Genomic DNA, 27,651 nt, shown 5'->3' on the forward strand with positions numbered 1-27,651 from the left:
GTTGAATGGGGTCTATGACCCAGAGTGGGCACTCAAAGCCTCACCCTTGGTGCGCCAAGCTCCCCGAGCCCCAGTCATCCTGCTGCCCAGCCCACCACGGCAGCTCCCCTGCGGCACAACCTGTGCCAGAGTGACACCCCTCCCCATCACCCTGGTGAAGGTGGCACTGGTGTATATATTGATGCAAAGCAGACCTGGGGGAGGGTGTGACCCCTCCTCCCCACCAAGGTCAGACATCCCCCTTCCGCACACGTCTCCGGAGACTCAAGGGTCAGGAAGAGGACGGAGAGAGTTCAACCAGCAGGGGACACGGTGCCACAACTCCACCGGCAGTTTAGCATCCCTTCCCAGCAATCCCGTGGGTGACCAGCAGGGGGCACCCCGCTGGATCTATGCAATGGGGCAACCCTCTCCCGTGACATCTTGGGCCCTGTTGTGATGCCAAGTGGCAACCAAAGCCCCCACGGCTGGAGCAGAGCCACAGCATGCAGGGCACTGGATCATGGGTCAAACAACTGGCCCAGATTGGCACAAACCAGCCCACGTTGGCTGAGATCTTGCCACCTGCCCGCAGGCTTGCAACTACAAACTGCCTAATGCCAGCTAGTGGTCAGTCCCAGGATATCATAAAAGATTAAAAGTTGGGGTGAGGTTTGGTTTGATTTGATTTATTTTAAAACAGAACATGCCCCTATCAAAATGCAGGAGGATGGAGGGGATGTGTGTGTGTGTGTGTGTGTCCCCGTTCTCCCCCACCCCAAACATTTGTATTTGTGATCATAAAATAAAGTCCCTCAAACTTTTTGGTTTCTGGCTGTTGGAAACTGGAAAATGTTGCCCCCAAACTGGGTTTTCAGGGGAAAATTTGGTAACTAGAACCTTTAAAAGAAAAAAAAGGAGGGGGAGGGATGTTTTGACGGTGTGTTGAATAAAGACTTTGGGATTCAGTGAGAGAACTTTAGGTGAAATTTTTCCACATGGAAAAATTTTTTTTTTTTTTTTTTTTTTTTTTTTACTGGTGGCAGAACTCTCCTCTACAGGCCAGGCTCCCTTATCAGACTACATCTCCCATGATGCACCGTGACCACCCCTTCTAGAGGGATCTGGCAGAACCTGACTGCCTCCTGGGAGTTGTAGTTCAGTTTCCTCGCAGCCCCCATTCCCCTCTTGGGGAGGACGTTTGCATCCAGCCTACAGCTCCCCTGATGCAAGAGAGCAACATTTCCAAATAAGAAATCGTTCTGTTTTCAGGCTGCTGTTGCTGCGGATGTAGTATTCCCACCTCTGCCATTGGCTGGCTGGATGACTTTGGGCAAGTGACCATCCTGCTGTGTGCCTCAGTTTCCCTATTTTACAGATGGTGTTAATAACACTGATTTTTTTTTGTTAAAGCACTTTGAGAGCCACTGATGTAAAGCCATGAAAAGCCCTAGATAAGCGCAAGGGATTATCACAATTGATTCCAAACTGCCTGGCTTTGGTGGCCTTCCCGGCACACAGCAAAAGGGGGTTTTCTGGGTGGAGGGTGCTCCCAGGACGATGGAGGGTTGGAAGGGCGTTTGGCCGAATTATTAATTCCTATTGCACTCACACCTTGGAGCCCTAGTCACAGGCTAGGAACCTGCTGAGCTGGGTCTGTACAGCACCCAGCACGACAGGAGAGTCTCTGTCCCCGGAAGCTTAAAGTGAAAGCGGCACAACTGTGGATACAGCTAAGATTCAGGGTAATAGAGACAAAGCCAGTGGCAAATACCCCCCCCCCATGGCAGCATTCCAGCCACAGGGTCTCTCATTTCCTGAATTCAAGCCAGCTCAAATTACATCAGACCCTTTTCCCCCCCAAGACAAGCTGTGGGTTTCCCCAGTCTCTAGGTCACCCAACCCACCTCCTCAACCAACCAACCAACCAACCAACCAACCCTCCCCTCCCCTCCCCTCCCCGGCATGGCATGGCATGGCATGGCATGGCTCCTTTCTCTCTAGAGCCCTCTCCTGCACTAACCTTCCCCTGCCCCAGCTGGGAGCCTTTTATACTCCCCAGCGGGCAGTCACATGACACAGTCTCCTGGCCCTGCCCATTTCCAGCTGGGTCTGATGACGCTCTCCCTGTTCTTAAAGGGGCCACATCTCAGAACTAGCCTGGGTGGTAGCCAGGGCCGTCCCTACCAATTATGGTGCCCTACACAGCCTGAATACCTGCTTCCCCCCCCCCCACCTGCCCGCAGGTCTGGGCTGCACTCAAGGCCTGCAGGGAGCTGTGGGGGGGTGCTCAGGCCCAGAGTGGCCTGGAGGATTAGCGCGGGGGCCTGGTGCCGGCAGCAGGCAATGGAATGACCTGGCCCCAGCCGTGTCGCTCGGGGGCGGGGGCTTGGGAGAAGGGGTGGGAAATGGGGGTGGGAAGAGGCGAGGCAGGGGTGGACAGAGTTGTCGCAGGCCCTGCACACACACCCCCAGGAACGCATGGGGGGGCAGCTGGGGGATGGGGCTGGCCGCTGGCGCTGCCGCATACAAAGCATGCAGCAGCTTAGGGCGCCATGAAATTTGGGGCAATTTGGTGCCCCAAAATTCGTGGTGCCCTTGGCAGTTGGTATTCTGCATATGCCTAAGGACAGCCCTGGTGGTAGCCCCCCCACCCTCGGCCCTAAAAGAGAGCATGCCGCCCGGTTAAGGGCAGGCACTGAGCCTCTCCCCCCATCTGTTTTGCTGCTGTGGTGGGCAGGGGGGATCAATCAGGGTCGTAGCAAAGACAGGTCCTTTGCTCTCCTCGCTAGCTTTGGGGGCCACTGGGAGTTCTTTAAGGACTCACCTTTCTAGGCTGCGCTCAGAGCTGGACATTTAACATCACCTGGGAATGACAGCAAGGGAAGGGCCTGGGGGCCTGCGACCGAAATAGGCCTGCCCAGCGGTGTGGGTCACTGTGGGCGAACTGGTGGACTAGCTCAGGGTCTGTGCATGGCATAAAGCGGGGGATTGCTTAATAACATGGTGGGGTAATCCCAGCACAAGACTCTGTCTGTCGTGCTGTGGGCTAGTGGTTAGTCCTTGGGGAGCGAGGGTCTAGGTGCTGGTTCAGCCACTCAACTTGCAGATTACCCTGCGCAAGTCCCTGTCCCGCTCTGTGCCTGCTTCCCCTTCCACTCTCAGTCAGGATCTGTGCAGCGCCCGGCACAACGGGGCCCTCAGCTCAGTCAGGTTCTGTGCAGCGTCTGGCACAATGGGGGGCGGGCCCTTAGCTTGGTTGGGGTCTGGACAACACCTGGCATGACAGGGGCCCTGATCTTGGTCCATGTCTGTGCAGCACCCAGCATAATGGGGGGGCTCTGCTCTTGGTCAGGGTCTGTGCAGTGCCCGGCACGGGGTGGGGGGGGGCCTGCTCTTGGCCACGGCCTTTAGATGCTATGGCAATATAAATAATAACCCTCGTCCAGATTTACTTTCCTGATCCAGGCTTTCAATGTGCAATGTGCTTCTGTCGCCAGCTCTGCAATAAGAGTGCCACATCTGGGCTGCAGCACCACAGCTGCTTTTGACAAGTTGATCAACAGCAGGAGCCAGGCCCCGCAAGCACCGCCTGCTTCGGATGTTGACAGGACGCCAAGCGCCAGCCAGCTCCAGAAATGAAATCTCCCTGCTGAGTGCAGCGTCATCATGGGCCAGATCCCCACTTGGTGGAAAGCAGCGTCGCTCCACTACAGCAAGCGGCACGGGGCCCGCCTCCGCGCGCGGCGGATTTGGCCCGCGCTTCGGCTGACTCCGGTCTGCTTCGAATGTCACCGTCGCGTTTGCCGAGCGGAGCTGGCGGAGTGATTTGTCTGGAGGTTTCGCTGCGGCGCCGTTGATGGCTGGGTGCCAGGTGCAGAACGGTGCCAATTATGCACCATGCTGGCTTGTAAGTATTTCATGCTCCTTCCTCCCCTTTCACGGCGCACCCTGGCAAACCGCGGGGGAGCACAGCTCCCAAGAACGCAACTGAATTCGTATTGCCGCCGCGGCCAGGTTCATTCTGCAGGAAATTATAACAACAGGCGCTTGGCCCAATGTGTTTTTCCCCCCCAGCTAGGAAAGTGGAGAGGTCGATTCACCATAAATTATTAGCTGACCCCCAAGCTTTGCTTAGTGACGGCACCATTTGCACGAAGCCGGCGATGTGAGGGGCAAGCTGGTACGTGGGGAAGTTTGTTCTGTTGAGATGAAGGCCCCCCCCATCTTGCAGGGGGCTGGACAATGCACAGTCGTCGACCAAGATCAGGGCTCCATTGTGCCGGGCGCTGCACAGACCCTGAGCGAAATCAGGGCCCCATTGTGCCGGGCACTGCACAGACCCTGAGCGAGATCAGGGCCCCCATTGTGCCAGGCTCTGCCCAGATCTTGACTGAGATCAGGCACCCATTGTGCCAGGCACTGCCCAGACCCCGACTGAGATCAGGGCCCCCATTGTGTTGGGCACTGCCCAGACCTGAGCAAGATCAGGGCCCCATTGTGCCAGGCACTGCAAAGACCTTGACTGAAATCAGGGCCCCTGTTGTGCCAGGTGCTGCATAGACCGCAACTGAGATCAGGCCCCCATTGTGCCGGATGCTACCCAGACCCCGACCGAGATTAGGGTCCCCGTTGTGCTGGGCGCTGCCCAGACCCTGACCGAGATCAGGGCCCCATTGTGCCAGGCGCTGCACAGACCTTGACTGAGATCAGGGCCCCATTGTGCCGGGCGCTGCCTAGTTACCTTGTAGAGGACAGTTCCTGCCACAAAGCCTTTACAATCGAGCTGATTGAAATGTTTGGGCTGAAACTTTTTTTTCAGGTGCAGATGCAGAGTCAGTGACACCGAAACCTTTCTTGAACATGCTGGGTCTCGATGGCCATTTGCCTAGGAAAAATAAGTCCGAAAATGTCACAATGTTCCAACTTTTTGTTGCATTATTTCCTTCCTTTTTATTTTAGTTTAATGTAAAAATAAAACCCCCACTTGTAAACTAAGCAAAACGTTCCATTTGAGCCAAAACAATCCCCCCTGCCCCAACTTTTCCCTTTGCCGAGAATTTTGAAGAGGTTCCTTTACCTGCACTTGTGAGGGGTTTGATTTTTCAAAATTGTCAGCAAACCAAAAACACCATTATCAGCCCAGCTCTCATTTCCAGCCAAAAATAGACAAGACAAAAGGCAGGGTTATAAGCCTTGGTTTGCAGAGGGGCAAACTGAGGCAGAGAGTGGCGGGAATTGAATCCAGGTCTCGGTTCAGGCCTTTCATCACAAGCCCACCCCTCCTTCTAGGCTTCATGTCCCCAATGCTTGCTAAAGAAAAGGTTCGGCTTTGCTTTTTTCAACCACGTCCTTTGCTTCTCCCAGCCATTTGCCATTAGCAAGAAGCACAGAAAGCCGTCCGCCATTGGAAAGGTGCCCATCTTTAATTAGTCTTCCTGTAATGACAGATCGCATCGTTAGTTTAACCCCCACCCCCGTCCCTTAACAATAAGTGCAAAGAAATCATTAGCCAGACACATGGCAGACAGCAGCAGCATTTTCCCCTGGCGCCATTAACATCCTCTGAGCGCCCCCGCCCCCGCCAAAGAAGATTTGGAAGCAGTTGGTTGGGTGAAACTGATGAGTGAACGGAAAGAGGAAATTAAAAGGCGTTAGGGTCTGTATTTCCCCTCCCCAAATTCTCCTGCTTTTGAAAGGGGGGGGGAATAAAGACAGTTGCGAAAATTAACACTGGCGTTATTTGTGCGGAACGCAACTGCGGCGGTTGCCACTGGCCTGAATGATTAAGGAAAAACTTTCTCATTTCAAACACAGTTTGTCCAGCTGCAGTGCGTGTCTGTCCACATCATTGGCACAGCATCACACTGTGCCAGTGGATGCAAATTGGGCCAGACCCTCTGTACAAAGCTGCTGAAGACCCAGGTGGTTGTTTTATATAATTCTAAGATTTTTTTTAAATAAAGGTAGGGTGACCAGCTGTCCCAATTTTATAGGGACAGTCCTGATTTGAGGGCTTTTCAGCACCTATTACCCCCCACCCTCGTCCTGATTTTTCACACTTGCTATCTGGTCACCCTAAATAAAGGTTTCAGAGTAGCAGCCGTGTTAGTCTATATTAGCAAAAAGAAAAGGAGTACTTGTGGCACCTTAGAGACTAACAAATTTGTTTGAGCATAAGCTTTCGTGAGCTACAGCTCACTTCATCGGACCTAAATAAAGGGGGACTTTTGCCAGATTTTTAACCAAAAGAAAAAAAGGCCACTTATAGAAAAGGCCGTGATTTTATGGAGCTAGAAACAGCTATTAACTCATGAGCATTCCTGGCTAAGAGGCGAAAGCACCCACCGATAGATTGAGCAATACATGCATATTAGCTAGGCTGGGTTTGCTTTTCATCGGGAAGGGTCAATAAACGTTGATTTCACCAGACACCCCCAAACCGAGGCAAAACTGTTTCCATCGATCATTGAAATCGACAACAAGTTAAGAAACATGCAGCTGGAGAATTTATTAGCATTTGAGTGAAGGGTAAAATGTTGACACGTGATGTTGATGGCTCTCGACTTTACCTAGTTGAATCCCAAAGTCGAGTGTCATTGTCCGATCCCCTCCCCGGGCCTGATCCCCCGCATATTTCCCCACAACTGTGAAAATTTAAATACATAACAAAAAATGCTTTATAACCCATTTTGTGCAACAGTGAACATGTAAATTGGTTCAAAAAATCAAAAATATGCTTAAAATAAACTTCGCTCATATCCATCGAAATGATGGAAAAATCAAAATTGAATTCTGCCAAAGCTAAACTTGGGATTCCTTCAGGTCCCGCAGAGGAGCTGCCTGGCGCTCAAACGCTTGTCTCCTTCACCAACAGAGCTTGGGCCAATACAAGTTATTACCTCCCAACTTGTCTCTCATATCCTGAGACAGACACGCCTACACTACCCCATAAATATATCATCTAGCCACTTGAGGGGGCCCAAGACCCACACGCATACAAATCAGTCATCAGACCGTTCGGTTGTGATTTTCAGAGGCATTATTCTTCTTTATTAGGCATATTATGGTAGTGCTCAGAAGCCCGGTCCTGGCCCAGTGTGCCAGGCCCTGTACAAACACAGAACAAAAAGACCATCTCTGCCCCCATCATATCTAAATCCCACTTTGGTCAGGTTTAAATTTATTTAGGCTTATTTTTTGGGGTGGATCCCCCCTTCCCAATGTTCACATGCTACATCAGTTATAAACTCCCCCCCTTACAGAGATCTGACCGCAGGGATTTTAAATACCAATGCGAGTGTATTTATCTTTGGCTCAAGTCAGGGGTAACTGGATGAAATTTCACGGCCTCTGATCCACAGCGGGTCAGGCAAGATGAGTGAATGATCCCTTCTGGCCTTGAACTCTGTGCATCTCTCTCTCTTAAATAATTCTCGGAAGGGGGAAGGAGGGAGAAAGGCATCGATGAGATCTGGCCAAGAAGAAAAGGGCACAAGGTTAAACAAGGCATTTACCGCTAGGCTACAGCTTAGCTGGGAGTGTGGACATTTACACATGACTGATCAATGGTTTGGCTTTTGCTAAAGGCACTTTTGTTTTCAAAGTAAGAAACTGGTCTCTCCTCCGTTTTTAAAGATTGCACATCCCCTGAAATCTGAGTGACTCGACACTTTCCTTACACACACACACACGGCCAAAACATTCTGCATGGCTGGGGTGCGAAGCGTATAAGCATTGCATTGTGAGCGGAGGGACGGCGCACTGTAGGGTGACCAGATATCCGGATTTTATAGGGACAGTCCTGATATTTGGGGCTTTGTCTTATATAGGTATCTATTACCCCCCACCCCCATTTTTCACCCTTGCTGCCTGGTCACCCCAGCGCACCGGTCCCTGCAGCCGAGCCCTGAGCCCTTGCTCCACAGAAAGCTGTGAGATCGGACTCCAGGAGAGCTGAGTTGTTGAACCAAAGTTTGCTCCAGCGAGAAGCTAATCAATAGCCACAGAGGGGTTGAAATGATCCGTGCAGCGTGGGACGGAAATGGACTGTTGTACTTTTTCCAGCCAAGACTTGCCGTGTCCAAGCACGGCTGGGACATCAAGGAGTGCTCATGTCACCCTGGAATGCAGTATGGGGCAGCTGACACACTGAGTCCAGATTCCAGAGGCTGATTCTCAGTTAAGGCCCCTTTAAGGTTGAATAAAGTGGGCGGAGACAGCCCCACTTGAGAATTCTGCCCCCCCCCATACACACGCACACTCTGTGCAGGGGCAGGGCCTACCCAGGCCAATGGGAAGCTGGCATCAGGGCACTGAACCTTGTGTGTGTGGGGTGGTGGTGGCTGGAACACACTGCATTGTGGGTACTCCATGCTTCAGGGGGGCTCTTGGGAAACAGAGCATGAATTAGAGCAGCCCAGTAGCTGCTCTAGCTGACACAGGGACTAGGCATGACCCCAGAAGTAGGGAAGTAACCAAGAGTCATGCCCTGGTCCAGGTCCAAGCATAGCCATCCCCTGGTGGGGAATCTAGTGATTTTCCTCCCTGGGGGGTTATCCCAGGCTCATCTACCAGCTAAAGCTTTCTGGGAGGTGCCCCATTGGGTGCCTGTGTGGCACCTCACAAAAATAACAACACTGAAGTCTTTGGGGCTGATGGGGATATTTAATGCAAGCTGGGAGCAGAGGGCATCATAAGGGGAGTCAGATGTCCTCAAATCCCAGGGAACTGCAAGGGGATCTGGGTCCCAGGCACCCTGAAATCCCAACCTGAAGCCAATTCAGACAAACCGGGCGCTCCCATCCCAGCCTGGCATTACTCTTCAATGCTGCCCTGTGAGGCTTGGTTCTAGGGCAGCTCTGCCTCAACTTCCCCACAGCGCACCAGCTCCTCACAGGGTAGGACGCCGAATCAAATAGTGACAGATCCTCAGGCCTCAAGGCTGGGGCAAGCTCTCACGCTGTCTGCATGAGATTAGGGTCTCAGTCACTGCCAAGCCAGGCTCCAGCCTGGAACCAACACCCCAAGATGGGGGAAAGTCTCTCTATCCCTTGGCCCTTGCAGCCAAACTGGTCCAATTCCCCAGTGCCCTGTTCCGCTAGTGCAACCCCCCTGCAACCCCTCTCCCCACGCACCACTCATGCAAACCAGCTTGGATTGATTTTAACCCCTCACATCCTTGTGTAAATAAATCCCTGTACAAGGCTGAGTGCAATGGGAAATCAGGCCCGGGACCTTTGGTTTTACAAGACTCCTAGCCCTGCAGGCGTTGGTTCAAACTGATCTGATACATTGAAGGTATTCTACATTTTTCCCAGTCCGTGGTCTTGTCTCTCCCCTGGCCCCTTTCTACATTAAGGCCCAGATCCCCAACTGGTGTAACCCAGTGTTGCTGCATTGTCATGAGAAGGGCCAGATCCCCAGCTGGTGTAAATTGGTGTTGTTGCATTGGGGTGAGAAGGGCCAGATCCCCAGCTGGTGTAAACCAGTATTGCTCCATTTGCATGAGAAGGGCCAGACACCTATTTACTGCAGCTGAGGGTCAGCATAAGATGAGCCTCTCTGGATTTACCCCTCTCCCCCCACACAAATGATTAGTGATTTTTGGTGCCTCTAGGGCTGGGGTGCTCAACCAGAGGCTGCTTAAAGGTACCCAATTTTCAGGAAGTGCCAGGCACTCCCCACCTTTAAGGCAGCTCCCTCAAAGCAAGTCCCCAAACTGAGGACCCCAAAAGCAGGAGATGCTTTGAGGAAAGAAAACAAAAACAAACAAACAAACAAACAAACGGGCCCGACTCTCCTGTGTCTCGTGTTGTCATTTTCACTGCAACCCCCCCATGGGAGCATTTGACACTAGTGCAAACAAACGCACCAGGTAGGGGAGTGCACTAGGGGCCCCGGCCATTTACAGAGTGTGTGACTCTATGGGAAGCAATCATCAGGGGTTGAGTTGCTTTGGAAATGCTGCTGTGGTGCATCATGGGAGTTGTAGTTCAGTGGCCTCAAGCTTCCATTCTCCAATATGAGCCTGGTTCCTTAGTTGGACTATGTCTCCCATGATGCAACCCTCCCTCTCCCAGCGGGGAGAGTGTGGTGCATCATGGGAGATGTAGTCCGACCAAGAAGTCCAGTCTACAGAAGAGGGCCAGAGCACGAGGCATCCGGACTACAACACCTAGGAAGCATTTCAGAATCAAAGTCGCTCCGGCTTTTGGTCAAAGATGTTCAGGACACGAATTTTCCCTGGGAAAAACCTGAAATTTTCAGTGGAAAATTGAGATGAAAATGGATCTCCCACCTCCCCCACCACCTGTTTTCCTGCATGAGGATTAATGTCCCTCACACCAACCTGCGGCAAATCCTGTGCAGTAAACCTCCCCACATCTTTCCACCCCCACCCCCCCCGGGCACCCCTCTCCGTCCCCTTACAAACGCAGAGCGGTTGTCACAGATCTACGTGGGGGTTCGATGCCCCAGCCTTTTGAAAAGCTGCACCTAGGGCTTGGTTAATAACAGACGTGCTCCGAAGAGAGTGCGGATCTGCTGAGGCATCGAACCCCCGTTGGATCCGTAGCACCCATGTCAGCACCATCAAAGTCAAAGGAAGCCAGGCCAATTTGCGTCACCCCACCACCAGGATTCCTCATCCCTCAGCTGGCCGTGATTGCCGGGACGGAAAAACCCTGGATCGGGGATAAGGAAAGGGAAGGCTGATCCACTGCATTGTTGTCATAGGCAAATAGAAAAACAGTGGGGCAGCAGCCCAAGAGATGTGCCTCTCCCCATAACGTCCCACCCTATTTATCTATGACATCAATGTGACCGCTGCGGGGTTGGGGGGGGGGGGAGAAGAGAGGAACCATAGGTGGGCGGAGTCTGTTATCTAGCAAGAGCAGCTGCTGGACTGTGGGGGCGGAGTCTCGGCCAGGGCCCCGTTCTTGCTGTTGCTGACGAGGGTGGGGTTGGTGTCCAGGCTCTCGTTCATCTTCTCGCAGATAATGTCCACCAGGCGCTCAAAGACCTGCTTGACGTTGATGTTGTCCTTGGCACTGGCTTCGAAGAATTCAAACCCTGGGAGGGAAGGAAGGGGGAGAAAGGAGGGAATGAGAAAGAACAGGAGGAGGAGAAAAATCGTGTGTTGGTGACTGAAAGTACACACAACGCAGAGTCAACCTGAGGAACTCCTTGCCAGAGGATGTTGTGAAGACCAAGACTATAATGGGGTTCAAAAAAAGAACTAGATAAGTTCATAGAGGATAGATCCATCAATGGCTATTAGCCAGGATGGGCAGGAATGGTTCCCAGCTTCTGGCAAACAGAGGCCAGGGACGTGGGCAACAGAGGATGAACCACTTGATGATACCCTGTTCTGTTCATTCCCTCTGGGGCACCCTGGCACTGGCCACTGTCAGAAGACAGGATACTGGGCTAGATGGACCTTATTTAGCTGCCTATCGAATACTGATTTTAATTGGAATTTGGTTTTGCCAAATTGTTGCAGTTGGAGGGGGGAAGAAAATCCAAACCAAACAACCCACCAAAAACAAAAGAAATTTTTTTTGGGGGGGGGGCGGGGGGAGAAAAAAAAATCAAAAAGGTTTTAGTTTTTCGTCTCAAAATGTCCTTCAATCGTATTCTTTAAAATGAAACAAAAAAAGGTTAAAAATGCTCCAATTCAAACCTTCTGCCTCAAGTCGAAACTAAAGTCGGTTTCAGCTTGCTGAACATTTTGAAAGCCATTGACCCCCCAACGAAAGTTAATTCCTGTGCCTTTAGAATCGTCGACAAACTGGAAAATCCGTTCCAGGTTCTCCAGCCGACGCCCTGCCCACTGCAGGGCACCTACCTAGCTCATCAGCCAGCCGCTTGCCATCTTCCGTGGCCACCACTCGGTCGTCCTCCAGGTCACACTTGTTCCCCACCAGGATCACCTGGGCGTTATCCCAAGAGTAGGTCTTGATTTGAGTCGCCCTATGGAGCGGGGGAGGGGGTGGGAATTGAACTCGGGCCTTGCTTATAAGCCACGCCCACCCTGCTGTCAATCACCTGCACCCCACCCCACGAGGACTCCTTCCTCCCTTGTAAAAGATAATGGTTACAAATCCAATGTGTCTTTTATCGCTGGGGACCCCGCACCATCCCTGTCTTAACGGAACATGAACCCCACACCATGAATTTGCACTACATATAGGCTCTTCCATGGGAGGGATTAAACACATCCTTCCCCCGCTCCTCCTTACCCTCCCAACTCGCATTGTTTACTATCCTTTTGAAGTCAGGACTCCTGGGTTCTATTCCCAGCCCTGGGCGGGCTTTGGGGTCTAGTGGTTTGAGCTGAGGGGCTGGGAGTGAGGACTCCGAGGTTCTATCTATCCCCAGGCTTAGGAGTGGAGAGGAGGGGGTGGAAAAGAGGACTACTTTGGCTGTCTCTGCTACTTTGTGCCTCAGTTTCCCCTTCTGTGAAACAGGAATCGTACTACTACTAAATTCCGAACCCCGTTTGTAAAGCACTCTGAGATCATTGGCGGGAAAGTGCATCCATCAGTGCTCCATGGTGTTAAATTCAGTCCCAGGAAGAAATGGCACCCAGTGGGCTTTGTGCGAGTGAAAGCAGCCGGCCGAAGGCTCCCCTCCCAGAACAGAACCCTTGACTCCCAACCTCCCCAGCTGTAACCACTAGACCCCACCCTCCTTCCAGAGCCAGGGATAGAACCTCGAAGTCCTGACGCCCAACCCCCCCTGCTCTCACCACTAGATCCCACCCTCCTTCCAGAGCCAGGGAGAGGACCCAGGAGTCCTAGTTTCCACTATATCCCTGGGCTAAACCCATTCCCTGTTAAGCCTGGCCCAAGGCAGCTCAGGGGCTCCGAGTTGCAGCATCAGCCTCTGACAGCCTGACTCCTCCTCCCTAAACCCGGTGACTCCCTATAAATCTGACTCACGGGTGGCCCCAGCAGATTTGCGCCTCTACCTGCAGGAGGCTGCAGCTGGGCATGGGGGTGATGACAAGCAGCCCCCAGAGAAGGGTGAAGCCAGGAATGGGGAGCAGTGAAAAGGTGGCGGGTGGGGGCAGAGCCCCATCTCAGAGGTCCTCCCCTGACACACACACACACACACCCCTGGGTTTTCCCCATTGTTCAGTGCAGTGATGCCTCTTCCATCCCCAACACCGCCCTGCCTCCCATAAAAGATTTTAAAAATCCAATGAGCCTTTACAGATGGCCCCCTCCCCATCGTGCCACGTCTTTAAGGAACATGAATGCTGCAACCTCATCAGGAGTTTCCAGTGGAGGCAGGGCCCGCCCCGGGGCGGGAGGGATTGAGGGGGGCCATATCCCTTCCCCCACTCACTCCTGGTTTGCTTTCTGCAGATGCAGGCAGCTTGGCTGCATCAGTTACACTCAGTGCAGCTGCCCTCTCAGGTGGATGGGCTCAGGCTCTCGGCACACTCAGGCAACTCCACCCTCTTTGAGCTATCAACTCAGGCTCTCGGCAAGCGGCGGTTTTGTTCGGCTCAAGCTTTTCTTCACCACCAGCACCCATCAGAGAGCTAATTTTCCCCCAAGGAGAACTTGACCTCAATCTCTCTGACCCCCAGGGAGCCAGGGGCCCTAAACAGGGGCCCCCCTAGTGCCTGTATTTTCAGTCAGCCCTGGACACGACTGGCTCTCATGGTACAATGCAAGGGAACATGGGGTCTCTTACCAGTCCTGCACGGCATTGAAGGAATCCTGGTTGGCGATGTCGTACATCAACAGAAAGCCCATGGCTCCTCGGTAATAAGCCGTCGTGATTGTCCGGTATCTCTCCTGCCCTGCGGTGTCCTTTAAACAATCCCGACCCCCCAACACGCACAAATAAGAGCTACTTCTTTGCAAGATCCCCAGCTGCACAGGGGAAGATTTCAATTCGGAGGTAGCGCTGTGGGAGGCTTGGGATTAATGCTCCCCCTCGCTTCCTGCCACAGACTCCCGCCCTCCCATGCCTCAGTTTCCCCATCTGTAAAACAAGGGATAACCCTTTCTTTGGGCTGCAAGCTCCCTGGGGCAGGGCCCATCTCTCCCCAGGTGTCCGCAGGGCTGCTTCAGTTATGGGCCGTGAATCAGGTGAAGCGATGCATTGTGGGAGGGCGAGAAACGTCAGCTAGTCCCTGTCTGCTTGGCCTCGTACGGCTCTTATCGACTCTCCAGAGCACGGAGACCAGAAATGGGCCTGTTACCGTGGAGACCAGAGAGTGCACAGAGGGCCGTGACAGAAGGATCTTTTCATTAAAAGGCCTGGAAGCGTCAGGCTGGTACCAGGAACCGGGGCCAGTTTCCATGACAGCTCAGACGCACCCAAGACGCACTGTTTGCGCGTAATTAAAAAAAAAAAAAATCAAAAATCTATTAATAAAGGGGCCCAATGGAAATTTGAACAGGCTGCTGATAAAAATGAAACACTGGTGAGCCGGACGGTCCCATATCTGCCGTATGGAGAGCGAGCGAAGAGTGGGGGCTTGCCTGGACGGGGTGGGATTCTAGCCCACCCACTGCATAAGGCTGGATGGGGACTGAGGCCCGATCTCTCTGAAGATTGCTTTGCCAGCGTAGCTACCCCCAGACACAAAGGACTCCTTGAGGGGACACTGCTTATCCCAGTAAAGCTGTGTGCTCCACCAGGATTGCTCATTCCACCCCACCCGACCGAAAACAACGAGCCCAGCAAAAGCAACGTTTGGCTGGTATAACTGCATCTCCATGAGGGTTTCTGCTGGGTTGGCCAGACATCACCCATCTACCGGGCATTGACTAGCAGAGCTCTGCCGGCAGACGTCTGGAACGGAGAGCTGGCCTTCGAATTGATGGGAGGACATAGCAGGTTTTAGCCTGTGGAACTCATTGCTAGATGATGGGATCAACGCTAGGTCTTAAACTAATCTCAGTTAAATTAATCAAATTTAGAGGATCACCTCCCTGGGGCAGGGACCGTCTTTTTGTTCTGTGTTCGTGCAGCACCCAGCACAATGGGGTTCTGGGCCATGGCTGGGGCTACTAGGTGCTACCGTAATACACCTAATAATGTATAGCACCCAGTGCAATGTGGTTCTGGGCCACACGACTGGGGCTCCTAGGTTCTACCGTAATACACCTAACAAATAATGTACAGCACCTACCGTAATTGGGTTCCGGTCCACGGCTGGGGCTCCTTGGTGGTACCATAATATACCTAATAAATAATGTACAGTGCTCGGCCCAATGGAGTCTTGGGCCATGGCTGGGACTCCTAGGCACTACCATAATACACCTAATAATGTATGGTTTCAGAGTAGCAGCCATGTTAGTCTGTAGCCGCAAAAAGAACAGGAGGACTTGTGGCACCTTAGAGGCTAACAAATTTATTAGAGCATAAGCTTTCGTGGGCTACAGCTCACTTCATTGGATGCATAGAATGGAACATATAGTAAGAAGATAAATATATACACATACAGAGAAGGCGGAAATATGCAAACTAGATACATTAACTTGGGTTTGAAGAGAGACTGGGAGTGCTGGGTCATTACACATATTGAATCTATTTCCCCATGTTAAATATCCTCACACCTTCTTGTCAACTGTCTAAATGGGCCATCTTGATTATCACTACAAAAGTTTTTTCTCTCCTGCTGATAATAGCTCATCTTAATTAATTAGCCTCTTAGAGTTTGTAGGGCAACTTCCACCTTCTCTGTACGTATATATCTTCTTACTATATGTACCATTCTATGCATCCGATAGAGTGGGCTGTAGCCCACAAAAGCTTATGCTCTAATAAATTTGTTAGTCTCTAAGGTGCCACAAGTCCTTCTGTTCTTTTTGCTAATAATGTACAGGGCCCAGTGCAATGGAGTCCTGGGCCAACACTGGGGCTGCTAGATGCTATCATAATACACCTATTTATTGACCTCTCTCTTTTTTGGAGGGTCAGGCAGAGTCTGTAGAGAGCCGGAGATACTTCCACTGATCCTTTTCGGAGGTAGCAGGAAGGCATCTGTCCCTCCTCATTTGAATTAACCCCTCTCCATTCAGCCGTGTCCCCTTACAGTGAAGCACAGGTGTAAATACTTATTTATGAGGCGTACCCATCCAGCCCAGGAGCCCATGCCCCAGGCGCTGTACATCCGCCGAACAAACAGATGGACCCTTCCCCAAAGAGCTTCAGATCTAATTAAGCAGGGAACTGACTCCGGCGAAGCCAAGCCAAAGAGTTAAGCACCTGCTCCTACATGTGCCCCTGATCTAAATCACCCATCCCTCCTAGTGGTCAGGTCAGTGCCCAGAGAGGGCTTCCATTTGCTAACACTGCTCCTCCGGGTCTCTCCGAGGTTGCAGTGGAAAGAAACACACTGAGCCAAATTCCCAGCTGGCTGGAGTCTGTGGAGTTACGGCCTGCAAAGATTCAAGCCACAGCAGGTGCAGAGACAGCTCAGCCTTAAAAATCACCGGAGCAATTCTCGAAAAGTGGTATCTTGTGGCAGTGAGTTCCACAGGCTAACTGCATTGACAGAGGGTAAATGAGGAGGCAGACATAGTTCAGGGGTGGCATTAGGAGGCCGGTGAAGTTCCCACCATGGAAAAAATCAGTGGGAATGAGTTCCACAGACCAAAACAGACTAAAAAAAAAAAAAGGGGGAGGGACGACAGATTGGGTCTCTCAGTCCCCAGGCTGGTGGGGGAGACCCCAGAGGATTTGGGGGAGGGAAGGAAATAACTTTTTTTGGGTGAAGAGTTTGCATGATGGTGCCCAGTGGCATTTACCGGAGTCAAGGTAACGCCAGCTGCTGCCTGAGCCAAAGCACACGCAGGCCGGTGCCATTACCATGGTGACTACCAGAGCCCTTCAGGAGCAAAGAGACTCTGACCCCCCTCCCTCCCCGCAAAAGCCAGTGACAGCTGCAGCTGCTGCGTGGGGAGGGATGTTTACCCGCAGCACCGGGGGATCCGGCTGCACTTAGTGACTTCGCCACAGCTGCCAGCCATGGAGAGAACAGGGAAAGAACAAGCTGATCCGGTCCCGCCAGCTGGGACCGAGTGGCCCCTGGGGCCACAGCATGAGGTGGGCCCGATCCCCACTCGGCCACAGAGCCAGTGGGCCAGATCTCCAGCAGGTGTAAAGTGACCTTGTTCCACGGACCCCAACAGAGCGAGGCTGAGTCACACCAGCTGGGGCCCGGGGCCCGTGTCACGTTGCATTCAAGAAATAAAAAGAGTCTGAAAAAGTGTCGTTCTCCACAGAATGAGTCACGGGGCCTTTCCTCTGGGGGCACGGCTCTGATCTGGCCCCAGGGCAGGGGACTGGCTGCCTCAGGGGGCCTGGGAATGGGGCATAGGGTCTTTCCCCTCCAGGGGGAGCCAGCTGTTATCCAGCCCTAGGGGATGGGGGGGAACTGGCTGGCTCAGGGGTGTGCGGAATGGGGCACGGAGCCTTTAGGGGGCACCGGCTGTGATCTGGCCCCGGGGGAGACTTGCTGGCTCAGGGGTGTGTGGAATGGGACATAGGGTCTTTCCCCTCCAGGGGGTGCCAGCTTTTGTGATCCGGCCCCAGGGGGATGGGGGGGACTGGCTGGCTTAGGGGTGTGTGGAATGGGGCAAGGGGCCTTTTCCCTCCAAGGGGCACCAGCTCCGATCCAGCCCCAGGGCGGGGGAATGGCTGGCTCAGGGTGGGGAGGTGGGGCCTTTTCTCTGTAGGGCCGCAGTTTGCTGCACGGAACGGCTTCCCCCAACAGAAAAGAGAATGAAGTTTTAAAAAGGAAGCGTTGCAGTACTCCAGTGATTACGGCAACAGCCCCCCTTCCCCTCCCCCCCTCCGGTGGGTGGGAAGTGTGCCTATTTCACACCCATTTGCTACACACAAGTGCTGGGAGCCACCAAGTTTTGATCCACTCCCTGTGGGGGGAGCTGGCCCAAAACCCCACCATGCAGGGCAGAACCTCTCCAACTGCCAGGCCTCCAAACCATCACCTTTTGGGCAGTGGGGGCTCAGGACAGGGGTCTGGCTTGGGGGGGCTGTACAAAACAGGGTGCTGGGGGAAGGAGTACGCCCTGCATGGGGCCAGAAGTCCCAGGATTCTGGTACTGAAGGGTCGGCATCGGGCGAGGATTGAAAGGAAAAGGGCTATCAACCCTTATGCTTCAGGGCACAGGCCAATCCCTGGCTTGGGGTCAGGAGGAATTCACCTGAGGTATAGTATTGCCCAGCTAGGGGCAGGGGTGTGTTGGCGCCGATGGTGGAATATACAGGATGCTGGATCTCTTTTGGCCTGAGGCCCCTGATCGATAAAGGCAGGGCCATCTGGGCCGTGGCTTATCCTCATTAGCTACCATCAGTACTACGGTAACATTGGGAGTCCCAGGCGTGGCCCAGGACCCCATGCGCTAGGTGCTGTACAAAACACAGCACAAAGAGACAGTCCCGCCCCCAAGAGACAAACTGGCCTGCTGGGATCCCCCGGGCCTCCCTCACTCCCCTCCAGGGTCCCCACTTCCCTCCCCTTCCTGGTGCTCACCCAGATCTGCAGCTTGACCCTCTTCTCGTTCCTATAGACCGTCTTCACCTTGAAGTCGATGCCCACGGTGCTGACGAAGGCCGAGGTGAAGGAGTCGTCGGCGTAGCGGAACAGGAAGGACGTCTTCCCCACGCTGCTGTTCCCGATGATCAGCAGCTTGAACATGTAGTCAAAGTTCTGGTCGGCGGCATCTTTCTGGGCCTGCCGGGTGTCATTGGCGGACGCCATCTGGGGGGCAGAGAGGGGGCATCAGCAGGGCAGGGGGGTTCTACTCCCAGCTCCAGGTGGAGGTCTAGTGGTTAGAGCAGGGGCGGGCAGGGAGCCAGGACTCCTGCATTCTCTCCCGGCTCTGGGAGGGGAGTGGAGTCTAGTGGTTAGAGCTGGGGAGCCGGGAGCCAGGACTTCTGGGTCTCATCCCCAGCTCGGAAGGGGAGTGGGGTCTAGTGGTTAGAGTTGGGGGGGGCTGGGAGCCAAGACTCCTGGGTCTCATTCCCAGCTTCGCCAAGGACTTTACTCTGTGCCTTTGAATAAGCCATTCTGCCTTGCTTTCCAGCCTCCTACAGAAAACCCCAGCCAGCCACAAGGCTAAGAAAAGCCCCGCAACCATTCCTCTCCCAGGCTGGCTAGGACATGTAGCGTTTGTGAGGTTTCCAAAAGAGAGGATGTGACCCTGATTATGAGTGTTTGAGGGGAGAAAAGAAAAGGGATCCCAGTTCCTCCTCCTTTGGAGAGCCCTTTCTGGGAGCAGCTATTCCCCGGCGATCAGCAGAGATCCCAGCCCAGAAGAGTCATTTACCACCGGTAACACACAGATCGTCACTGGATCTTTGGAGGAGTAGGTTGTCAAGCCCTTGGTGGCAGGGCCACTCTGTTCTGGATTTGTACAGCATCAAGCACAACGGGGTTCTGGCCTGTGACCGGGCTCCTAGGCACTACCATAATACACTTAATAAATAATGACTCCCAGGTTCTACTCCCAGCTCAGACCTGCCGAGTGACCTCGGGCAAGTCACTTCCCTGCTCTGTGCCTCAGTTTCCCCTCACACCCACTGTCTCATATTTCGGGTGCTCTCGCGATACAAATAAGAGCCCCAGCCATGGCCCAGGACATCCACTGTGCCAGGTGCTGTATGTTATTTATTGGGTGTATTACAGTAGCACCCAAGAACCCCAGCCATGGTCCAGGACCCCATAATCCCAGGCACTGTACATTGTTTATTTGTATTACAGTAGCACCCAAGAGTCCCAGTGTCTCAGGTCCTGCACAAAGACATAACAGGCTAATTAAGTCGCTCAGGGATTGTATTCATGCAGCAACCAACACAACGGGACCCTGAACTTCTTGGCAGCTTCTAAGCCCTACCGTGAATGCAGCTCTCCCAAGCTAGCGCCCTAACCACTGAGCCATCCTGCCGCCCCATTGCAGTGCCCTTGTCCGAGCTCTGGCACAGCCCAGGTCGGAGAATTTCACCCAGCTGCTTGGGGACTTGTTCAGGTGCCCGTTTCCTGGTGCTCCCTGTGTGGCCCTTCTCCTCCGGCAGAGACAATCCTTCTATGCTGGGTGGGATTGATCTGCCCCTCGGGCTGGGATGTGTCACACCTGACCAGGGCGGGATGGGCGTAGGAGGCTGTCTAAGCTCAAACACAGCTGTTTGCTAACTGGGAAGTGGCAGGAACTGTGGCTTTTGCTTCTCACCCCTACTTCAAACCAAACCAAAACCAAAACCTGTTTACCTAGAGGGAGAAGGGAAGACATCCACCCCCGGAGGCAGGGCAGGGGGGGCTCCGAGAGAAGAATGGCGGGCGTGGGGCGAAGGTACTGGGCTGCAGGAGATCTGGGTTCGAATCCTGCTTCTGCCACTGGGTGAGACCAGGGGCGAGTTGCTGGCATTTTTCAGAGCAGGCACAAGTGTCAAGGTGGGGGCCGAGTAGGGCCAGTTAAATATTATCCACCCAAGGCGTTTTCTGAGGGGAATTGGAGTTTTTCAACTGAATGAAATTTGGCCGGAAAAGCATCTGCTTCCTGCGGAAAAACTGGATTTTTCCACCACAAACCAGAACGCCCAAAGCCCAAGAGACTTCTGTTGGCAAGCGCCATCGCAGTGCCTCAGGGGAGCTGTAGTGCGGCGACTCCTGCCCTGGTTCTATTCCAGGGCCCGGGTCATCACTTGGACTACGTCGCCCATGATGCACCAGGGCTGGGCACGCCCATGATGCACCACCTCCGCTCACTAAGCGGGTTACTGGGCTGCTTCGTGGGAGTTGTAATCCCGACAGCCAGGCAATGGAGTTAAGCTCACGGCTCCCACAGCACACGTGGGTACAGCCCCCGGCATGTGCTGGGGGGTCTGATCCCAGAGGCGGCCTGCACGGCCCCTGGTGCATGCTGGGGGCCCGATCCTGGTGGGGGTCCATGCAGCCCCCATTCTCAGTTAGGGTCTCTGAATGCTACCGTAATGCCCGTCCCTGCTTTGGACCCTCATCCGGATGCAGCGCTATGGTGGTGGCCTCACGCGACACCCAGATGGAACCGAAATGCCCCATGCCTCCCACAGCTCGCAGACAGGGTTAAACGCTGCCAGGCGGGAGCCAGCAGGACTGGCTTTGTAACCGCTCTCACCAGGGCTCAGTGAGTCACGCTCCCCGCTCCCGCGCCAGCAGGCTAGAAAAGCTGCCTCTTCGCCAGGGCCTCCAACCCAACCAGCCCGACCAGTTCGGATCCCTGCGGCTCCGGGCCAGTCAAGCCGCATAACCGGCTTGTGCTGACAGCCACTGGGCTCTGCCCTCCGAGAGCTGCCACATGGTGCCAGGGAGAGGACACCAGCTTGAAGCCCAGGGCAGCTGGGCTTTATTCCCAGCTCTGCCAGGGACGAGACACGTCCCCTTTTTGTGCCTCAGTTTCTCCTCTTCTCCTTTCTTTGTTCAGACAGTGAACTCTTTGGGACAAGGACTGTCTGGCTAAGTGTCTATGCACTGCCCAGCATGGGGGGGGGGGTCCCCCTCAATCTCCATCAGGCTGCTGATTTTGCTCAGGGTCTATATATTGTCCTGGGCACTAAGGGCCCTGATCTCAGTCAGGATTCTATATGCTACCTTCATGCACCTATCGGTCGTGATGCCAGCATTAAAACCGAGTTGCATTTTTCCCTTGAAGCTGGGATCCAACTCTCTTCATTTCATCTGAAAAAAATCCAGAGTATCCTCCCCAAACATACAGCCCCCGCTCTCCGGGGACAGAGCGAACTGCCTGAGAATTCGCAAGGAAATTCATTAACTAATTTAGGAGCTAGAATTAATCTAAAACTGGATCCTCGGCGATCTTAACCCCTGGGTAATGCAGACCCCCTCCAATGTCCCATCCTTGGAGCTTGCGCCCAGGCTGTACCTGAAGCAATTAGGTTGCAATTAAGCAAAGTTGTTAATCGTTGCATGTAAGAATGCTCATTATAACAGGCTCAGCAGGGCCGTTATGACATCAGAGGTAGCTTATCCAATCCCCGCCCTTCTTCCACCACTAATTTGCATACCACAGTGTCATGGGTTGGAGGGAGATTGGTGGCAAGAGGTCTCATTGGTAGACTGCTTGTCCAATCACTGCTGTTTAAAGATCCTGGCTTCACGCTAGTTGGGCATCATGGCAAGGTTGTCTCTGTCCTGCTGTGCATGGAGGCAATGCTGCCGGGGGAAACTGAGGCAGGGGGAGCTCTCGGACTCATCACCAAGCTCGTTCCATCTGAAGCGATGAACTATCCTGGAGTAGCGCTCTCCTCGGGGTTCTTAGGTCGGGGGTGGGAGCTGGCCTGCAAGGGGGAATGGAAGGCAGGAGGGAGTGGAGGGGTATCGGATGGATGGGCACGGCAGATGGGCACTGGCATGGAGCAGCCCACGGAGGGGTATGCACTGGACGGGCACTGGCACGCAGCCATCCCACGCCAAGTCATGAGCTCGGCCAGGGCAGACGCAAGCCAGGAATCTTGTGCCGACGACGAGAGCAAACCGAAGGAGAATGACTAACCGCGGCTGGATCCGACTGCAGTGGCCCTGGTGCAGGGCCCTGACTCACAGTCTGGGCTCTCTGCCCTGCCAGGTGGAGACTCTCGGGCAAGAACTAACAGGGAGGGGATTGTTGGGGGGACACACTCAAACCCAGGAGAGCTGCAGAGTCCCTCTCTCCACCACGGAGTGTATCCTGCCCCAGTCTCACATCAGGCCGTGAAGCCTCTAGGCCAGACCCCCAGCTGGTGTAGATCAGCATTGCACCACTGGGCCCGTTTACACCAGCTAGGATCTGGCCCTTTATAAATGTTGATTTTGCAAGGCGAAGGGCTTGTTTATTTACAGCTCTAATAGGGGCCGCTCCCTGCAATTTACAACCAGAGGGAGCCCAAGCAGAGCAAAGAAACTGCTGGGGCCAGCTGCCCAGCTGGCATAACCTGGCGTCAGCCGGTGAACTCCAGGGGAAGGGGCAGATTCCCCTTTAAGGCCCTGCATGGCCGATCCTTGCCTGAGATCCCACCCCTTACGCGTGAGCGAGTCACCCGCCGCGTCCCGGCTGCGCTGGACGGCCTCAGTCCAAGGCACCGTTGTGCTGCCCCTTATGCATGGTGCAGATGCTCTGCAAGGCCGCCCCATGATCCTGCTTCACGTTCACCTTGCACTATTAGGTGTATTACGGTAACAGCTAGACGCACCCTGCCCACCCCCAGAGATTGAGGGCCCCATGGGTAGGGACTCAGTGAGAGGCAGTCCCTGGGAGGGGGCAGGGCAGGGTGGAGTTGGGAGTGGACTGATGCAACTCAGCACTGGGCGAGGAATCCCTGCATGAACAGCCCCAACGCACCACCCCAGAGGTGGCTGCATCTCCGCACCAGGGGAGGGACCCCTCTGCCGCAGCAGAAGTGGTGGAGGGGCATAGCAGATGTTTATACAGGGATCCCTCACATGGCAGCGAGATGCAGCCACTTCTGGGGTGAGGCATGGGGGCTGCTCCTACAGGGATCTTCACCCCAAGCCCCTGCCCAAAGGGGTGATTCTAGGAGGGGCTTTTCCCTCCCCCTCTGCACAGCCTAGAGGGGCCAGAGCACAACTGAGAATAGGAGACAGCAGCTTGAAGGAGTTAAAGTGGCAGGGTCCGGGATGCTGAGGGCAACAGAACATGGCAGGGCAGCTCCGTGGTGGGCTCAGCGGCTGGGAAATGAAACTCAGGCCAGCCAAGCTGAAAACCCAAAAACCAACCAACCCAAACCCAGCCCCCAAACCTGGAGAGATCTGTTATTCTTGGCAAGAAACTGCAGGCTACTGCTCCCCTGCAAATGCTGCTGTGTCATATCTTCCACACAGACAGCCAGGGGGCAGCGAGCACGGAGACACAACCCAGACAGGAAGGGGCTGGGGGCTACCACAGCTCGAATTAGCCACCTGCCTGGTTGTCATTACAGGTGGTAGTAAGAGGATGTGATTGGAAGGCACCATGTACTGCAGAGAGCTTAGCCATGCCCTGCTGATGATAGACAAGGATCTCAGCTGGTGATGAAATGCAGCCACCTCTGGGGTGAGATGTGGCAGCTGTTTATACAGGAATCCCTCACCTAGAGCCACAATGCAGCAGCCTTCGGGTAGGGCACAGTGGCTGTTTACACAGCGATGCCTCACCCCGCACTGCGATGCGGCTGCCTCTAGGGTGGGGCATGGCGGCTGTTTCACAATGCACAGCAACACCACACAAGAAGCGAGGATACCGTATCCAATCGAAGCGCTGTGTGCACATGGGAGGGGGCATTTTAAGGGGGCACCAGCAGCTGGAGTTCATGGAGGGGAAAGACCGCAGCTCCTAGCTGCTGAAAGGTGAGCCTGACCAGAGGGGAAGGCTGGAGGGACATGAGGCAGAGTCTTCAGGGCAAGACACTTTTTAACTCTGGGGGGGGGGTCTGCCCAGGCCCTGATGGATTCTCATCCCCCATCCCTTCAACTTCCTCCCCCATAGATTTCCAGGTGGCTCCAGGGGCCCCCCATTCTGGGACGGAGGCGCTTGCTAGGCACCCGACATTTGTGGATCAGCCCAGACCAATACACTGACCAATGCCCGTTGCCCGATTATTATCCCCCATCAGCTCAGCTCGCATCTCTGCAGAGACACACAAGAGGCTAGAACTGGCCCCGGGCCACAAAACCTACAAGAGCTCGGGGGAGTCCTGGGGGGTTTGGCCTCTGACACAGACCCTCTTTAGCAACTCTTATGCTGCTGCCTGCAAGGAAATACGTGGCCCGTTTTCTAGCCAGACACACAGCACCAACGAGAGAAGGCCTCAGACTTACACACCTTGCAGCATCTCAGCATCTTCACTCCCTGCGTAGCTGCCCATGATGCTACCGCGAGTGTAGGCATGATTTGCACCCAGGAAGCAGCGGCTAACTGCCCTCGTGACTACCTGCCCCTGGTGCCTCTCTGGGGCTGCTGGCTCGTTCCCCAGGATCTTGGCTTTCACTGATAGGAACAAGCCCCTCGCCAGCTGCGCTGAGTGGGGGAACCTCAGAAAGGGGAATCCCTCACAGGGGTGAGTCTGGGAGGATCGCGCACAAGGGTGCAAAGGGCGCCGCTGGCTCGGAGGCCCGCACGATGGCTGGTTGAAGGCCGCCATCGGTAACGTCCCTCCTGTGAGGACGAGGGCTGGGAGGTGCACGGAAGCAGAACGGCTCAGTAGTTAGTGCACTAGCCTGTCTTGGGAAAGCCGAGGTCATTTCCCTGCTCGGTCACAGAGGGACAGGCGTGACCTTGGGCAAATCACCACTCTGTGCCTCAGTTTCCCCCATCTGGAACGTGAGGACAATAGCACTGCCCTGCCTCACAGAGGGGGCTGGGAGGATACATACACTAAAGATTGGGAGGCACCCAGATACCACAGTGATGGGGCCCTGCACGAGCCACAGTTCATGTTGGTGCCGCACAGGGATGGAGTTTGGGAGGGGCCACCCCTTAATTCTTTCCCCACAAATCAAAGAACCGATCCCATGGGATCACTGCTCTGATCCCCTCCCATCCTGCTCCCCCCGAGGGATCCTCGCCCCAGAGAGCAACAGGATCGAACCCGGAACCGCAGTGCCATCCACTGTGGGTGGTGGCTCAGGTAGGCAGAACTTAGTTTGTGGGTGGGGCAAGGAAGGGCCACTCCCCCTAGTCTGACACTGGTGGAAGTGGGAATCCAGCTGCAGGTGCAGACAGCAACCAGCAGTGAGTCCGGCATGATCGGTGCCCTGTCACCCTGAGGGGCGGGCAGCTACCCCGTGGGGAGAAATCCCCGGCTAGGGGAGGCCTCAATTCTGCGAGATTAGAGCTGCCCTACCAGGCTGATGTCCTGGCCATTATCAACATCCTGTCCCCGCCCCTTTCCTTCTCCAAATGGCTTCTGTTTCGTGACATGGAATCCCCGCCCCCTCCCCTACAAATGAATGGTGCACGTGGACCCTGCGATCCCTGGGGCAGGCACCAGTGCGGTGCAAGCTCTGCCTGACTGGGGCTGTAAGCTTCATTTGCCAGTATTCTGGGCCCTGCCCCGGTGTCAGTGAGAGCAGCCTCAGGGCTGCTTTAATTGCTGCTCCGCCCCTGGGAAGCGGACAACAGCGTAGGGTGTGTGGGCCATGCCCCCATCGGCCCCCTACACCGGGAGCAGGGACGATGCAGGGTCCTTAGGGGTCAGAGAGACCCCTCCTGCAATGGGGGTGGGGTAAGGGGGAATCTTGAGGGGACCCTTAAAGGAATCTGTGTGTAGAACCAGACCCCGTCGCTTTCCACTTGCCACACAGGCCTTGGGTGAACGAGAACCCAGCCAGGCCCACAGATCCAGGCTGGTCACCTGAGAGCCTCAGACCGGATGTGAAATGCCCTGGAGACACACAGCCACCCCTGAGGTGTACCCAGGAACCAAGGGTGCCCCTGGCTCGGGTAAGCTCCTGAATCAAGTGTTAGGAGAGCAGCCGTTCCCTTCTGGTTCCCCTGCGGCTGATCCCTGGCAGGAAAGCAGGCGACTGCTTCCTGCCAGCCCCCAAGCTGTCACCCGGGCCGTTTTATTGCTAGCTTCCTGCAGTCTTATCAGTCAAAACTCACTTGGCAAAGTCCCTGCAACTCATCCAGGCACCTTCCGAATCAGAATCCGCTTCTGTGCCCCCGCAGCACCCACTAAGGGCCAGGAGGTTCCCAAAGGGCTCAGCTGTGGGTGGGATGGCCCCCAGGAACAGACGCATGATCCCAATTTAGGCCTACTGAGGATCTAGCCCGTTATCATTTCTCCGACAGTAGCACCTGGAAGCCTCAACGGAGCCCAGGGCTCCCGTCGCGCCGCCCCGGGCGCTGCCCAGACCCCGACCGGACCCCAGGCCCCACGGTGCTGAGCAGGGGGTTGCTGGTCCCTGACCAGGGCTCCCGGCCACTCCCACAATAAGGAAAAGCTCCTATAGCCCGTTCAACGAGACTAGCCGGGGGCGGGGGGAGACATTCAGCAGCCCCCGCCCGGCTAAGCACCCCCCTGCGAACGCCCAGAGCCCCGGGGAAGTGCCCCCCGCTCCAAACCCGGCTCTTACCGAGTTACCTTCGAAGGGGCGCGCGGATCCCCCACTCGCGGGCCGCTGTGGGGCTGGCTCCCCTTCTGCCCCCCTTCTCTGCTGCAGCCGGATCTGCGGCGCTGGGGCTGGAGGGAGGAAGGTGCGTCTCTCCCCAGACCTCAGCAATCGACTTCCCGCATTTGAGCGGCCAATCTCCTTGGGCTGATGTGGCTGCACCGGGGCAAGCCTGGCGCAGGTTCCCCCCCCCCCGCGCGATCCGGCGTGGCGAGCGGAGCGGGGGCGGGTTTGCAAACAGGGATTCACCGGCCCCACCTGCGATCCGGGCGCCCGGCCCAGCTCTGCAGAAGGCCTGATCCGGTGCACGGGGCTGGATCTCGGGGAAAGACGGACCAGGTCGGGAGAATACTGCTCAGGGGGCCCGATTTCCCGGTGGTGTAAATCAGTATCGCTCCATTGGAGTCAATGGAGCCGTATCCCCACCGGGTGTAAATCAGAATCACTCCACTGGAATCAGTGTGGCCAGATCCACAGCTGGTGTAAATCAGCTTCACTCTATGGGAGTCAATGGGGGCAGATCCCCAGATGGTGTA

At 54.8% G+C, this 27,651-nt stretch overlaps 1 protein-coding gene across 4 annotated transcripts; it reads right to left on the reverse strand.

The window, feature by feature from the left end:
* Nucleotides 1–7,003: 7,003 nt before the first annotated feature.
* RAB3D (RAB3D, member RAS oncogene family) lies at nt 7,004–27,432 on the reverse strand. Of its 4 annotated transcripts, none has more exons than XM_038378887.2 (5): nt 27,088–27,432; nt 18,506–18,733; nt 13,687–13,805; nt 11,828–11,952; nt 7,004–11,052 (listed from the first exon to the last, which is right to left on the reverse strand). In XM_038378887.2, exons 2-5 carry the CDS (start codon nt 18,731–18,733, stop codon nt 10,865–10,867), a joined length of 660 nt encoding a protein of 219 aa, XP_038234815.1. In that variant the 5' UTR covers nt 27,088–27,432; the 3' UTR covers nt 7,004–10,864. The 4 variants fall into 4 exon arrangements, with proteins under 4 accessions (XP_038234815.1, XP_038234814.1, XP_038234816.1 ...); XM_038378886.1 differs by having other exon boundaries at nt 27,080–27,412; XM_038378888.2 differs by lacking the exon at nt 27,088–27,432 and adding an exon at nt 26,607–26,754.
* Between the last annotated feature and the right edge of the window lie 219 nt (nt 27,433–27,651).

The sequence above is a fragment of the Dermochelys coriacea genome, chromosome 20, assembly GCF_009764565.3.
Source record: "Dermochelys coriacea isolate rDerCor1 chromosome 20, rDerCor1.pri.v4, whole genome shotgun sequence".
Classification (NCBI taxonomy): domain Eukaryota; kingdom Metazoa; phylum Chordata; order Testudines; family Dermochelyidae; genus Dermochelys; species Dermochelys coriacea.